Genomic DNA, 16,587 nt, shown 5'->3' on the forward strand with positions numbered 1-16,587 from the left:
ACATGAAATTGTACTCAAAATCTCAAACATTTCAATTAACCCTACACCTTTTTCGGTTAAACTTTGACCAAAGCCAACCCAACACAATCTTATGTGAATTAAAGAAATTACAAATAGTAAAAGATTATAACAAATGTTTATTAGTAAAAATATTCTAAAGTAACCTTAATTAGAGAAAGTACAAATAGTAAATGATTAGTTTCGTGAGAGTTTAAGCATACTCTATAGTGCAATGCTTAAACACTTATGGAATATCATGCTTGAACATTAACCAAATCATCTATGATTTATTCCTTCTATAAATCCTATACAACATAATTGGATCAACTGCAGTTAAAGTTTAATTAAAATGGTTTAAATTTTTATCTGACAATGAATTAAAGCTTCACTATGGTAGAGGAAAGTAACTTGGTACGTTGACTTTTAATTGAATTAGTCTAGAAGAATTTTTCCTGCTTAAAGATTAAAATTGAATATGGATCTAATCATTTATGATTTATACCTTCTTTAATTCTCACGAGATAAGATTAAGTCAGCTTCAGTTGAAGTTTGATAATGATGAACAAAAATACTTTATATATAATATAAAATTAATAGTAGAATTTAATCGTACCGTCAATTCAATTCTTAAAAATTGGTTTCAGCCAGCTACTGACAAGTTTGTTTGATATTGTAAGCTAGTGTACATTATTTGTATCAACGAAATATTAACAATTTCATATTCTACAATTTTCTCTCTGTTGTTATTTTTGTTATTATTCTTTTTAGATTTTACTTTGTTCTTTCATGGTTGTATATATAGAGAGCTTTTCTGGTACATTTAACTAAGGAGAAAATTAATGATTTTATATCAAACAGATGAAGAACGCTAAAAAAACTAGGAACAGTAAAATTGGTTCTTAAAAATGTTGTAAAATTATGGGAAATTAAGGAGCACGATATTTGAATTCTAATGAACCACAAATCACAATTTTTTTAAAAAATTCTGTTCGTTATCTATAAAAGAATCTAAAACTTCAACATTGTGAACGGAGGACGAAGAAGAAAATTTGGCTTCTTTATTGGTTAAGTTTTGAAAAGAGTTTTTAAGTAATTTACTAATGTAATGAAACCCTCGAGTCTGGAATAATGAAAAATATACAATTTGTTGAAGTTTATTTGCATTTTATTAGTTAGTGAACAAACAAAATGAAAGAATGAAAAATATATATGTTTTTAAACGTTTTATGATTACAAATATATGTTTGGTCAATTATAATGTAGAGTAAAATTAAATGAATAACCAAAATCACACACGATAAGATTGCAAATCCAGACATTACTATTGTGTGCAATGGGACTTGAACCTAAGTGCTTAAGGACCAAGACTTCTTACTTAACAAACAAGCCAAAGCCTTATTGGAAAGTAAAATAGTTGAACAGAAAAAAAAAAAAAAGATAAATTTTGAGAAGGAGATTCAAAGTTACTCGATGTATGCTTATTCGATTTTGGTTTAAAAAATTAGATAAAATAACTTTTAATCCTCATGTGTGACATAAGTGTTTATTAGCATGCCATGGCAAAATTGTTACGTGTCATATTGTGATTTATCTGCTAACACACATTTAACATTGTTAGGTTCAAATACCACATTAATAGAAACAATAAAATCAATATTTTAAAAGTACATGTATCACGGTAGAATATTTGTAAAAGTACAATGATATATGTGTCATTATCTCAAATAAATATTATTATTGTATCATATTAGTGAACTTAATTAATTATTTTAAAATATAAACATATTTATACAAATACATTTATGATATATTTACATATACTAGTTACATATATAATATATTTTATTAAAAACTATATTTTTATTTATAAATATATAAAAAATTTAAAAATATCAACAAAATTAAAATAGAGCACGTACTAATGTTTGAATAAAAATAAAATTTTAATATTACTTAGAACTTGTTCACGAAGAGGACCAGATTCACTCCATTCTAAAAAAACTTTTTAAGCACAATTTTGTTTTCTCACTGACTCATAAGCTCTTTTCATTGTTGAAAAAATTAAATAAAGTTTCAAAACTTTTTATTAAGATTTTTATAAATAAATTTGAATCTAAAAATATTTTCTATTAATTAAATTAGTTTAGTATCAGATCAGCTTAAGACATAAAAAAATCATTGTCTAAGACCAGCCCTAATCGGGCCGGGCCTCCCATGGACAGCTCTACAATTTACCTCACAAACAAGGTGGGGCTTGGGCCGTATGTCTCAAGAAAAGAGGCCCCTATCGTATCTAAAAGCAGACAGGTTTTGTTAGGGTTTCTGATTTTCCAGCACAGGGTTTAAGGTTTCTCGCTTTCTCTGTCTTTCTACTTTCAGTAATTGAAGAAACTAATGTCGAAGAACCTGATGGAAACCGAAGAAACCAATCGGTTAACTCGAGAAGAAGAGGAAGAAGATGATGAAGACAGTAGGGAAGCTTGGACTGAAGAAGAAAATGAAGAAGATGGTGATGAAAATGACGAAGATTTAGAGTTCCTCTGTTTGTTCTGTGATTTCAAGTACAGTTCTTGCGATGCCCTGTTCGACCATTGTCGTTTAACTCATTTCTTCGACTTCAATGGAATCAGAAAAGATTTGGGATTGGATTTTTATGGTTCATTCAAGCTAATCAATTATGTTCGTTCTCAGGTCAAATCCTAATCTCCATTACTTTTTCTTTCTTTTTTCTCCATGTATGATTTTTTGAATAATTGTTATTTTTATTATTTACTTTCTTTTATCCGGAAAAATTAGAAAATGAATATTTAAATATTTTTAGAGGATAAAAAACGATACATTTGCTTCTATATAGAATAATAATTAGGTTAGAATTGGTTTTATGTTTTAGTTTAATCAACTATAGTTTTTTCTTTCTGCAGATTTCTTTTATTATAGGCAGGGGCGAAGCCAGGGGCGAATGAAATTTTAAATTTTTATAGTATATATCTTTATAATTTTTAAAGGATTAAATTGAATTTTTATAATTGTAAGAGGCTAAAATGTAATTTTACCTTTATTAATTTAAAATTTTAAAAAAAATTCAAGGGCCTAAATAGTAATTTTCCATTTAGGGGGCCAGTGCCCCTGTCACCCCCTAGGTTCGCCTCAGATTATAGGAAATTAGCCATTGTTAGAAATAGCAAAAGAAAGAACTGCATTATTTTTTGCCTTAGTTCGAGATTCTGTTAGGCTGCCTAGAAATTTGTTGGAAACACAAAGAATATAGAGAAAACGGAAGCCAACTGATTTGGTTATTATTTAATAGATAGTACATATATACTCAATTTCTTTTTTAAAAAGAAAATAATTGTCTTTTCAATTATAATTTAATGAGAAATCCAGTATTCCAGTTTCTAGGATGTTAGGTTGAGCAAAATCTTTACGCTGTGCTGTTGTTTTTATTATGAAAAACAAGTTTGTGGGAGCCCAGTTATGTTTTATTCAGATTGGGCGCCGGACTACTTTTTCTATCATCAAAGGATCCCTCTCATAATTTTTTAAAAGTTCAGATGGGGGTGATATGATGTAAAGCTGTTTCACCATGCTAATATTTAGCGGGTCGTGTATATATTGTTTTACATTTCTTTTGACTGACTTACCAGGTAGCAGATAATAGATGTTGGAGTTGCGGAGTCTGCTGCCAGTCTAAGCAAGATCTACAAAGTCATTTACATCCATCTGTCAATACTAAAGATGTTAAGCTTCTTTTGGATGACGATAAGTATCTCAATCCTTTCATGCGAGAAGATTCACTGCTTTACAGTTTTGACGGAGGTGAAGAAGATGAAGATGAATGTAACACATCATTTGAAAAAGAGGAGATTGTTAAGGATTTTGGTAGTGTCTGCATTGATGATGACGATACTGCAGAAGAGACTGAGTTAAATGGCGAGACCTATAACAAAGATAAAAAAACTGTTATGGCATGTCCCAATGGTCATTTGAGCTTGGCAAGTTCTTCTAAGATAATAACAGAAAATGGAATGGATTATGGAGAAAATGCTAGGTCAGTAGAAAGTGATCCGAAGGATAAGCAATCTAGAGTTTGTATTGCAGATGTTGTTGAAAAGGATATTAAAAAGATCAACGATAGTTATTTTGGGTCATACAGTTCATTTGGAATCCATAGAGATATGATAAGTGACAAGGTATAAAGATTAGTTCTTTTACTTCAATTGAAGCTTTGGAAGGTTTGACTAGCAATTTGATGCACATATCTTTTGGTGCTACAACAGATAAGAACAGATGCTTATAGGCAAGCTTTATTGAAAAATCATTCTCTCCTGAATGGTGCAGTTGTTATGGATGTAGGCTGTGGTACTGGCATACTAAGGTAACATGTTCCATCCAGTTTCCTTCTAATTTTCATTTCACTATAAATGTTTATTTTATTTGTTCAAATCAAATGTTTAAACTATGTCATGTGCAGTCATGGACCACCCCACTGTAGCATTTGATGTTTGTCTATACCATTGAATCCTCTACCATGTCTTATGCTTGTAGCTTCCATTTTATTTTAGAAAAGTTGTCCATTTTCCTATTATATGAGTATCCATGGATCATTGTGATGAAAATTTATTGTTTCTGCTTTGATGGTTGTGGTTCATACTATATATGGCTTCACAGATAGACTCTTCTTTAGAAATAGTAAACATACCAATGTTGCCAGGTTTCTGATTTTCAAGTTCTCTCTTTTATCAGTCTCTTTGCAGCACAAGCAGGAGCATCAAGGGTAATTTCCATCGAAGCTAGCGAGAAGATGGCTACAGTGGCAACTCAGGTGAATTTATTTAGGCTGGTAGTGTTGAAAAGGCCGTGTGATTAGCTTCTTTTAATTTTTTATTTTGTTAATTGCAGATTGCAAAGGACAATGGCCTTTGGCGGAGTAAAACTGACAGTGAAGGTAATAAAAGTTGTACCGGTGTAATTGAAGTGGTTAATTGTATGGTTGAGGATCTTGATAAATCCATACAAATTCAACCTCATAGTGTTGACATATTAGTAAGTGAATGGATGGGATACTGCCTCTTATATGAGTCCATGCTCAGTTCAGTGCTCTTTGCAAGAGACCGATGGTTGAAGCCTGGAGGGGCAATACTTCCTGATACAGCAACTATTGTGAGTCGTTTACAATATTTCACTTGTTAGTATAGATTATAACTTCTTTGTTAGTCAGCTTGGGTTTGAATACCGGGTACAGTCATGTGTTTGACATGGGAATTTTCATTTTTCTGTGTTTTTACATGTATGTGGAGGATCTTTGGAAGGTTATATCCCTTCAACTGTGTTCGGATATGCATTGGACATGGGTACTTAATGAAAATTGAATAGTTGGAGTAACATCGACTAACTTTGTTTACATTTTTTCATCTTTTATTTCCATTTTAGTTTGTTGCTGGATTTGGAAAGGGTGGTACCAGTCTTCCCTTCTGGGAAAATGTTTATGGCTTCAATATGTCTTATATTGGAAAGGAAGTTGTTGAAGATGCCGCTAAATTTCCTATTGTTGACATTATTAATCATCATGATCTAGTAACCAATGCTGCTGTGCTTCAGGTTAGTGACTTCTATAATCTTATGTTTGTGCCTTTACAATTCTTTTGAAAAATAAATAAATAAAAATAAGCAGGTCTTAGTAGGTTGTACCTGTACAAGGCAAGTCTTCTTAGCAAGAAGTTTTAGTAGACTAGTCTGCTGTAGAGTAGTTCCTAGCTAAAAGGAAAAAATAATAAAGTTGCTTATATATTGCTTCTGTCTTGACAAATAGCTGGACAGTTTCATATCTGGCTTTTATATCGTTGAAGTGGTTTGACTAATTCCTAGTCTTGAATCGACTTGGAATTCGTTATTGACAAGTTCTGCATGTATCTTGTGTTAGGGTCAACATATAAAAGGATTCCTGAAGTTTCAGCTATAATTTGTTTTCCTTCAATATTTTGACAATTTAAGCGGCTTGACTTTTGCTAATGATCCGTGGTAGGAGCATGTGACCAAGCTTCTATATAGTTGTCCGATCCACCTTTACTGAAAATTTGTCCGTCTTTTACTTGGATAGGCCAGGGTAGAAGCATATTAGTTAATTCAGAAGGAATGTTAATTCAGTTGATTAATCCAAGATTTTCCAAGTTTTCCTGTGAAATGTTTTATGCATGCATAATTGTGTTAGTGCTGTGCCCAACCTGTCTTAACGACAACATTTTTATAATATCTGTCTTACCTTTCCCACCATTTTCTTTTCATTCTTTTCCTGATCCCCATATTAACTAATTCGGTTTAAGAAGTTCTGGTTTGCACTTTTACCTCTTTTCTTTTTAAGTTTTTTAGGGGCTTGTCTGGAACAACATGCTTTGGCATTGAGCCGAGAGTTTCATTACATGTTACCTTATGATGGCTAACCATAAATGCTGTCAGCTAATATTTTGCGACTTTTTGTTATAAGATTTGGATAATATATTGATACTGACTATAAAAACCAAGCAGCCTTAGCTCATGTCCACTCTGTATCCTTTTTGGTATTATCCTAGATTTCATTGAGTATGATATATGTATTTGGGTTGTGACTGACTGTGTTTTACTTCAGAGCTTTGACCTTGCAACCATGAAGCCTGATGAAGTAGATTTCACTGCGACTGCTGAGTTGGAAGCAAAGAATGATACTTTGGATCATAAGGCAACCGCATGTTTTGGGCTTGTTTTGTGGTTCGAGACAGGATTCACCAGCCGGTTCTGCAAAGAAATGCCAACTGTTCTATCTACATCGCCATATACTCCTAAAACCCACTGGTCACAGACGATCCTCACTTTTCGAGAACCAATTTCGGTGGCATCAAGCAAGTTCACTGCAGAAGGATCTGCAGCTGTTGGGACAGATGCTTGTCCGGCTTCAAAAATTCTTTTGCGAATCAGCATTGCTCATGCAACACAGCATCGGTGCATTGACATATCCCTCGAAACTGCTGGAGTTGGCTCCGATGGTCGGAAACGCAGTTGGCCAGCGCAAATGTTTAATTTAACATGATAAGTTCTCATCATAGAAAGCGTATTTTGCTACGTTTATTTTTGGTGGAAGAATGTAAGTTAGCTAAGAATTCAGGCTAATGCTAGTAATATTGCTTCATTTATTTCCTGAAAATCTTTTTAATCCTTTTTATGGTGAAAGTTTGAAAGTTAAGTATCTTAAGCATACGATACCAAGCTCTTCTAATTCGTGCTTTGCATTCAATTATTAGTCATTTCACCTATCTGTTGTCTAATGAACGGGCTACTTAGTACTCACGTAGGCCCGTCTTGTTTGAGCTAACCTTTGTATTAAGGGTGAGTTTGGATGGGCGGTGCGTTTACCTTTGGTTAGTGTAAAAATAGCGGTAGCGGTGAGATTAGATACTGTAGCGATATTGTAGCGTGAGACAAAAAGTAAGCTAAACGTATCGCACTGTATTCAATCTTACATCCAATTCTACCCTAAGATTGTTTTAAACCAGGGTTGACCTGAATTATTATTTTAGTAATTTTAATAATTTATTATTTTGTAATAGTGAAAACGGGCTCCTTAAGTCGCTTTGGTTTTTTTTTCTCCTCAAATTCACTTATTTCTCATGGTGTAAATAAACTATAAGCAATAACCAATGTCTAACTATGTAGCAGATTCGTCCGTGGACAGGAAAAGACTGGTAAACATCTCATCGGATATCTCGCTAGACCATACCAGAGCTCTGCCTAAGACCACGATTATGCCAAGCTCAAGCGTTATCATTTATCATTAATACATCATGCAACTTCACCATATCAAGTCATATAATTAACTTAACAAGTTACCTATAATTGAATGATAGGCCGTCAACTAAGGGAGGATGCTTGGCTTACCCATGTCTCTCTTAAATACTTCTTGACGAGGGATATCAACACTAATAATCTCTCTAACTTTCAACTATTCGAACACTCTTTTTCTTTCTCCATATTTAACACATCCTATGGCTTGATTCATCGAACCTTCTTCAGTTTCATCTCATCAAGTGTTAGTCAGTAATTGTGAATTGAACACAACTTATAATGCCCTATAAACTTTTAAGGCAATGATTCAAGTCTAACCATGTGTAATGCGAATTGTTTGTCTTTTTAGGCATCCGATGAGGTGCTACCATTTTGTGAACATACTGTCTCTTTAGGCTTTCAGTAAAATTAGGAGACAAAACCCCCATTAAAATCAATATTGACCCTTGAGAGGTTTGTCAACTTTCGATGGATATGTCTTTTGCAAATTTTTCCAACAGAGTCGATCTCTTCTTAATAAAAATTTAAACTTAAGTATGATACATGATTCTCTAATTACCTAAGCTATAGTAAAAGAGATTAAAATATTAAAAATATTTTTATATTTATAATTATACTTAGAAAAGAATGTAATTTTAAATATTTTTCTTTGTAAAAAGAAACTATCCTATTTAATTTTATTTTAAGTACGCATTTTCAAGTTTTTCTTAAATGGATAGCACAATAAGTTCTAGTTTTATTTGATTCAAAAGGAAAAAAAACTGTAATATCAATATCAATATATTTTAATTGTTAATGTTTTTGTTACTTTGCATTAATAATTAATTTTATGGTTTAATTCATGGTTTAATTAAGGAAAAGTTGTCAGAATATAACTTCACTTATTAGATTCGCATTGTTTGACCAAATATGTTTGGAAATTTAATTGTTGATCTGCCGCACATGCGTGTGAGTAGAGGTGCTCTTAAGTTCTCCATCTAATGTATCTAGACCAATTTTTTAATTTAGATTTAACTCGAAAAATAAGTTTACTTTTTTGTCCAAACTTGATTTAATTTAAGAAAAGTAAATTCGAACCCGACTTGGCCAACCTATATTTGATCTTTTAGATTAGTTTTTATTTAAGTTTTTAAAATGTAATACACAAAATGCACTAAAAATACTAAAATAAAAGTTTTTTTAACACATTAAAATTATTTATATTAAAAACACTACACCATAAATAGTTTATTATATTAAAAACACAAATAAATATAATAAATCTTTATTGTATTAAATATAATTTTAAAATTTTATATTTTGGGTTGGGTTATTTAGTTAGGTAATTTTGGATAATAGGTTTAATTGTTATTGGATTAGTGATTTAATATAAATATATATGATTATTTTTAACATATATAATTAATATAATATTGTCTTATAACATAACATTCGGGTCAAGTTAGATCGGACTCGAGCCAAAAAATCTTGATCAATGCCCGATTCATATAGAAACGGGCTTAAACTTTACTCAAGCTATTTTTTGGGCTCAGTATTTTATCCAAATCTTTCTATATTTCAGGTAGACCTTTGAGCCTGGGCGAATAGCTAAATCCATAAGCTAGGAACGAAAGAGGCCATGCAACACCATTTTATTTTATAAAGTATATATCTATTTCATAATACTAAGTAATGAGAATTTTGAAAAGATGAAAAGAATGGCCACGTGGTCTAAATAAAGAAATATCAATGTCTAAAATAATTGTGTAGTAGGTTGTTTAAGACATATTGCACTCGTAAGGTAGAGTTTGAGGAAATCTTTTAGGGTGGATTCGAATAGCCGGTGCATTTACTTGCAGTTAGTGTAAAAAAAGTGGTGTTGATAAGATTAGATATTATAATTATACTGTAGTGTGAGATAAAAAGTAAGCTAAACGCACCCCACCACACATCCAACTTCACCCTTAATGTCATTGCAGTAGTTGTAGATCATGTAAATTTTCTATACCCGTTGCAACCTTTGCTGAATCCATCTCTTGAGAGAACCATGCATTGTTTATTGAACCATCCAAACCCCTTGTGGTCCGGTGGTCAGCATTCCACAAGCTAGAGTAAATTCTCATGGGTTGGTTCTTAGGAAATGGGACACCATGTTTTTGAACTCTCTAATTACAGGAAGCTGGAACATACCAATATAAAACACTTGGTCAACCAATCAATCAATCGACTTGAAAACAGAAATCTAGTGGGGGTTTGTTGTATGAAGACACTTACATGATACGTTGGGGATTCCAGAGGTGGAATTGTTGTTCTCTGTTACCTTGCCTTGACTGGACACATTTGTGCGAAGAATGTAATTGTCACCACTTAGATTTCCGAGGACCCCGAAATCAATTTCATCCCATGTTGATCCTTTCGAAGATAGCTGCAATTCCAAACAGTTAACGTATAAGCCACTGCATGCGATCTGTTAATTATGAATTCCATTAAAAAACATAGTAGGATTATTATTATTTTTATATATTACTGATTTTCAAAAACAGAAAAAAAATTACTATCACAAATATTTGATTTATCCGTTAAACAATTGCCGGAATTTTTAATAAAATAATAAGAAAGTATTTTATCATTTTAAATTATATAAAATTTAGAAAAATACACTTAATTAAATTTGAATTTCTCAAATAAAATTATAATTTATTTTAACTAATTTATTACATAATTTTCATACATATCATAAATACGCCTTAATATAGTATATATTACTTATTTTCAAAAAGTGTGTATATATATATTACTAAAGTATGCTTACTCTTTACACTTCATAAAAAACATATTCAATTTTAAATATTATATATGATATTTATTTAATTATTTAATTCTTAATCAAATAAATTTAAATTTAAAATTTTGAATTATTTGAAAAAATATGCAAACATGAAAATTGAAATATGATAGAAAAATAAATAATTAAAAATTATCATGTCACAAAAAACATAAAACAATAAAATTATTTAAAATGAATTATTAACATATAAATAATTGGGTTAATATTTTGTATACTTACGTGTACTTTTTTTATTTCACAAGAAGTCTTAAAAATTATTATATATATCTTATTTTAAAAATATTTATTTTTTAAATATGTTATTGTATTCTTAGACATTTGTTAACTTCATTGACTCTATTTTTGAGTCTAAAACTTCACTAATAGTATACCAAATGTTTTCCTAAATAATTATGTAAATTTATAATACTTTACACATGAAAATATAATGAGAACACGATATTAACACTTTCTTTTTAAAATTGAATTATCATATTGAATCGTGCAAAATTATGTTATGAATTAAAACATGTCAAAAACAAATCAAATATTATCAAAATTAAAAACACAATAATAAAGTAAGATATACAGAACTATTACTCACATGCACGAAGGTGCCAAAATTTACAAAAATAATGTATAAACATTTATATAAATTTATAATCTTCAATATTTAAGAATTATACTAGACAAAGAATTATAATATAAATTATAATGTTTTAGATAAAAAAAAAAAACTCAAACATCATACAAAATATTATGTAAGATATATATGGAAAAAAAATGTGTTTTTCCTATTTTTCCAATTTCATATTGATCAAAACAAAATAATAAACAAATCACAGTCGATTGAGTCTTAGTTTGATTGATATCGGTATTATTGTTAATGTAGAAGGACGTGGGTTCGAGTGCGCTTCTTATTTATGGGTTGGGGAGGGGCTATGGGTAATTCTAGACATTGTGTCAAAAAAGCAAATATGATCAAAAACCTATAATGAGGTACTTATTAAAAAAAAAAAACAAATCACACAATATTTAAGATAACCTAGCCATGTCCATATTAACTTTTACTTAATATAAAAATTTTAACAAAAAAAAGTATTGAATTTGATAAATAGATAGCTATTTACCATTTAATATGAAAATATTAAGTTGATTTTATTTTTAAAATCTTATTTTTGAAATAAATGGTTTTCTCATTTTATTAACAATTAAACTATTCAAAATAAAATAAGTAATATGATATTAATAATATTAAAATATGAAATAATGAATTTTCAAGAATCAAACAAATAATTATATTCATTGCATAATTTTACAAATATATCAAATATTTTTATAACATAAATTTAGTGTTTATAAAATTTAGTACTTTCAGCAGTTAATTTTTCAATTTATCAAATACATTCTAAATCAATGACTTATGTTTGCTTGATTGTGAAATAATTTTTCCTATAATAAACTTTTTTTACCACCATCAGATTTGAGATGAAATAAAAAACAAAAACAAAAACTTTTTCTTTTTACTTATGTGTCTATCAAATCAACAATGAATTTTCATGTAATTTATTAATTTAAATTCCATTTCATCAAAAATGCCAAGTAATTAAAGATAAGGGCTTTTATGAATATAAATTAAAGAAGAGAGGTATAAAAACACCATTAGGGCTTATTTAAATAGGTCATTATAGTTTAAGGATTATTAAATAAACAATCCTATTAATGATCTTAATAAAAATATATATTTATAATGGAAAACACCTATTTAAAATACTCACTTACCTTTAAGGTTTGCTGAAAATCTACTAATTCGCTAAGGTTTATCTATAAAATGACTTTTTTCAAAAATAACTTTAAATTTTTATATTATTAATTTTTCTTATTTTCAATATTTATATATTTTAATTAAAAATAATAAAAGTCTAATTAGTTTTTTTTAAAAACACCTTCTATAGTTTTCATCCATTAATTTAGTATAATGTCTCATCCATAATAATTTACGTTAATTACATTTTTATTAATGGATAATACTATACTAAAATATAGAATAATGTTTAATATAATTTAGTACTGACTTATCCATTGCAAAACAGGAACTGATGTAGTAAATTAATGGAAACTTTATATTAAATTATACTAAGTTATATTCAATATTAAGTTTTTTAAATTTTTATTCGAACATATTATTAACTTTTTGAATATTTAAAATTTTACACTTTTTTTAATTTGCCACATAACCCTTTTTTATCTGTTTTAGTACCGGACTTGACACTTTTTCTAATTTAGTAACAAATTATTTTTTTTCTAATTTGGTACTGATCTTGACACTTTTTGCCTAATTTGGTACCTAACTTTTTTTTATCCAATTTGACGCCTAAATTTGTAAAATGTTATACAAATTACTCCAATATACTGCCAATTGTTTTTATGAGGTAGTAAAAAAATCAATGTATGACCGGCATGTAGTAGACAATATAGAATTTTATGTATTTTAAATATTCAATTACTTTTAATTTAATTTAATTTTTTTAATTTAATATAATAAAAAATTTTATTTTGAATTTTTAAGACTATTGTTTTTTATTCAATATCTACTCCTTAAGCATAGCTCAAAGCACAATTTTTTAATATGGATTTCCTCTAATACCGATGAAAATTTTGCGGAATTGAGGGAGTTGTGAAGACCAGGACATGTTTTAAGCATGTGGTCCCTTTTGAATCATTCCCACCACTAATAGTCAAGGTAAAAGTAAAATTTGAGCATATTGTTTAGCAAATCATAGGAAACCTCAAATAAATGTAACCATTCTTGCAATTAAATTCAACGTTATGTGTCACATGTTAGTCATACATTAACTATTTCTGTCCTTCATAAAAAATTAACCATTCCACATAGTGTTATGGAGTAATTTGTATAACATTTGATAAGTTTAAGCACCAAATTGGACAAAAAAATCTTGGGAACCAAATTAAAAAATATCAAATTCGGTGCTAAATTAAATAAAAAAGCTTAATCACCAGATTAAAAAAACTTAAATACCAAGAAAAAAATCAAATTGGAATAACAAATATTATACTATCACTTCTAAAACCAATGATAAAGCTTTTCTACTTAAAAGAAGAAAAGAAAAATAAAATCAATGCAATTAGAAAATTTTAAAGAAAAATAATTTTGGTTTTACTTGGATAAAAATCAAATTGCATGAAACATTAATTCTTGCTAAAAGAACAAGTTTCTTCCTGAGTAGTCAAAATATTAATGCAAAGTTTAAAGGAACAGAAAAGAAAAAGAAAGGCATTTAATATTTAAGCAACATGCTTAGAGAATTGCTAATTATCCTTTAAAAATATATTAAAAGGCAAAATATTCATTTAATACTCTAAAAATAAAATATTAGTCAAATAATAAATAATATAAATATTTTAACACTACTTATTTCATTAATTAATATGAAAATTATATCACACGTGGTGAACAAAAATACAATTATAATAATGTGAAAGACACAAATATTAGAATACGTGAAAATTCATATAATATGAATTATTAATGTATTAAAATTTATATATTAAATACAATTATAATTTATAGAAACATTTAAATACGAAAATACACAAATCGACACATTTTAGTTTACAAATTCCAAATTCTCCAAACTTCGATAATCAAGTTTTTTATTACATAAAGATTATTATATCTTCTTCTTCTTCTTAGTGTGATTGAAGGGAAGGTTGAAGAGCCTTCCTTGAGGAACCCAAGCAACAGCATACAAAGACATTTAATTGGGTATGCATTGGTAATCAACAGATGGCTCCCTTCCACAGTTATTAAGTAAGATCGTGAGCGAAATTGGAAGGTTGATATCGATGATTCCCAACACATTAGCTCTTATCCCATTACAAATACAAAGGGCAGCTTCAAGATCAGCCAACCCTCGAATCAGACTACAACATGGTTCTGTAGGCACACTACCGATCTCGACATTGACTAAATTAACATTATCTAATTGCTTACCTGTTCAAAATATAATTCAAAGATAATTTTTGTGCAAAAAAAGTTAATTCAAAGATAACAATTATTTATTTAAAAGAAACATATGAATTTCATAAGATTATGAAAGAGATAAATCTCAAAACTATACATTAAATTTGATAGATTGTGCAATTTGATGTATAAATTTTGATTTGATGCAATTATATACATGCAATTATATTCATGTACCTTGTTCTGCCTTTCCAGTCTTATTTTACTAGAGGCTACACAATGAATGGTTCCAAACCATACCAAGTTGTCATGGGTCTCTACCTCATAGCCTTATACTCATTTCCAATCAGTGATGTGTCAATTTGGTTAACATTATAACTGTCCTACTAGAGGCTTCACAATGGTACAATTCTTATTACTTACTTACCCAGACGTGATTATATTCCTGATTGACATTCTTTTCGTATCACAACTATACCTGCATTCTTACCAATCAATATTCTTCTCAACAAAATCATACATAGATCATCATAACACCCACTTCATCATTACCATGATCATACATTTACTAATTACTATAGATTTCATTATCCTTTATATATAAATAGTTCTACTTGAAGAGTTTACACAAGAGAGTTAGGGTAGAGACTCACCTGATTCTCACCTACTATAGTTCTAAACTCCAAACCCAGATATCCCTCTCGAACCAGCAGCAACCACTGCTTACAAAACATAAGATCACCATTACAACTCAATTACATACGATTTGCTATCATCTTAATCACTGATAACCCCATGCAAAACCTTATCATTACAGTCTTACTGTTCACATACCCTATTCAGACTTATTATTTCAGAACTTAGCATGCAGAGTTGAAATACTTACCCCGAGATGGAATAACCATTGATTAAACCCAGAACCATAGTTTCCAGTTTAACGAGGAAGAGATATAAAAAAGAATTAGAAAATAGTATTTTTGGAAGAAGAAGAAGAAGAAGAACCTCCTTTTGAACCCATTTCACACACATATATATAACCCAACTAACTTAATGGAGCTTAACAAGTGTCACACATTTCAGAATTTGCCTTCTTAATGGCCTACAGTTCCAAGGGAAACATAATTAAGTTTCTTATATTCACAGTTATCAAGTTAGACTATTCAGTTGATTTCTAACTAGATTACTTATAATCTAATTAACACAGTATTCCAAGCAAACCAGGCATACTATACCTTTGGTAAATACTTATTCCATACTTACCCTTTATCACTTAACAGGTACCCTTTATCACTTAACACGAACTTTTCCTTAATATAGCAAAATGTCATGAAATCAAATCCTTATTTTCCTATGTAGCAAATATTGAACGCCCACACGAGTACGCCAAAATAATCACTTGGACGGATAACACTTTGCTAGACAAACCGTTTACTACTATACGTCAAAACTTTAGACCCACTAGACCTGGGGTGTTACATTTTATTTAGAGGAAAAAGTAAGTTTTAATATGTACATCTTGTGTATTTATAATCTACTAACTATAACTAATTTAACTACTCAACTAACTTGTTAGGCTCGAAAATACCAAGAGAGGGGTGAATAAGTATTTTAAAAATATTTGCAAACTTTTCTAAATGATAAGGAAATGGAAGAAAAATTTGGACACTTCGATTCATAGTGGTTCAGCCCCAATTTCCTACCTCTACAACCTTGGTATACCTCAACCAAGGATTTCCCAATTCATTATACTTAAATTATTACCTTTTAAGGAAAATGTATAACCTTTACAATCCCCATCTTTTTTCACAAGGCTAAGATAAAACACTCCCCCTAGTTTTTATGGCCTAACTAAAACCTTTCCTAGTTTTGTAGCTCAACTAAAACCCTTTACAAATTACTTTAGGTTTTATACCTCAATAACCTTAAAACAGCCTTTTGTAGGTACAAGAAAATATGTAAACAATAAAAGCCTCTCAAAGGTTTG

The 16,587-nt window shown here is 29.5% G+C and overlaps 1 protein-coding gene across 1 annotated transcript; it reads left to right on the forward strand.

Annotated features, from left to right (window-relative positions):
* The first annotated feature begins 2,315 nt into the window (after positions 1-2,315).
* Positions 2,316-7,246, forward strand: LOC105770548 (probable protein arginine N-methyltransferase 3). The gene is made up of 7 exons (XM_012591798.2): positions 2,316-2,691; positions 3,645-4,190; positions 4,278-4,375; positions 4,744-4,822; positions 4,900-5,160; positions 5,431-5,598; positions 6,623-7,246. The coding sequence occupies exons 1-7, from the start codon at positions 2,395-2,397 to the stop codon at positions 7,058-7,060; spliced, it is 1,887 nt and encodes a 628-aa protein (XP_012447252.1). The 5' UTR covers positions 2,316-2,394; the 3' UTR covers positions 7,061-7,246.
* Positions 7,247-16,587: the final 9,341 nt, after the last annotated feature.

The sequence above is a fragment of the Gossypium raimondii genome, chromosome 5 (assembly GCF_025698545.1).
Source record: "Gossypium raimondii isolate GPD5lz chromosome 5, ASM2569854v1, whole genome shotgun sequence".
In the NCBI taxonomy this organism is placed as follows: domain Eukaryota; kingdom Viridiplantae; phylum Streptophyta; class Magnoliopsida; order Malvales; family Malvaceae; genus Gossypium; species Gossypium raimondii.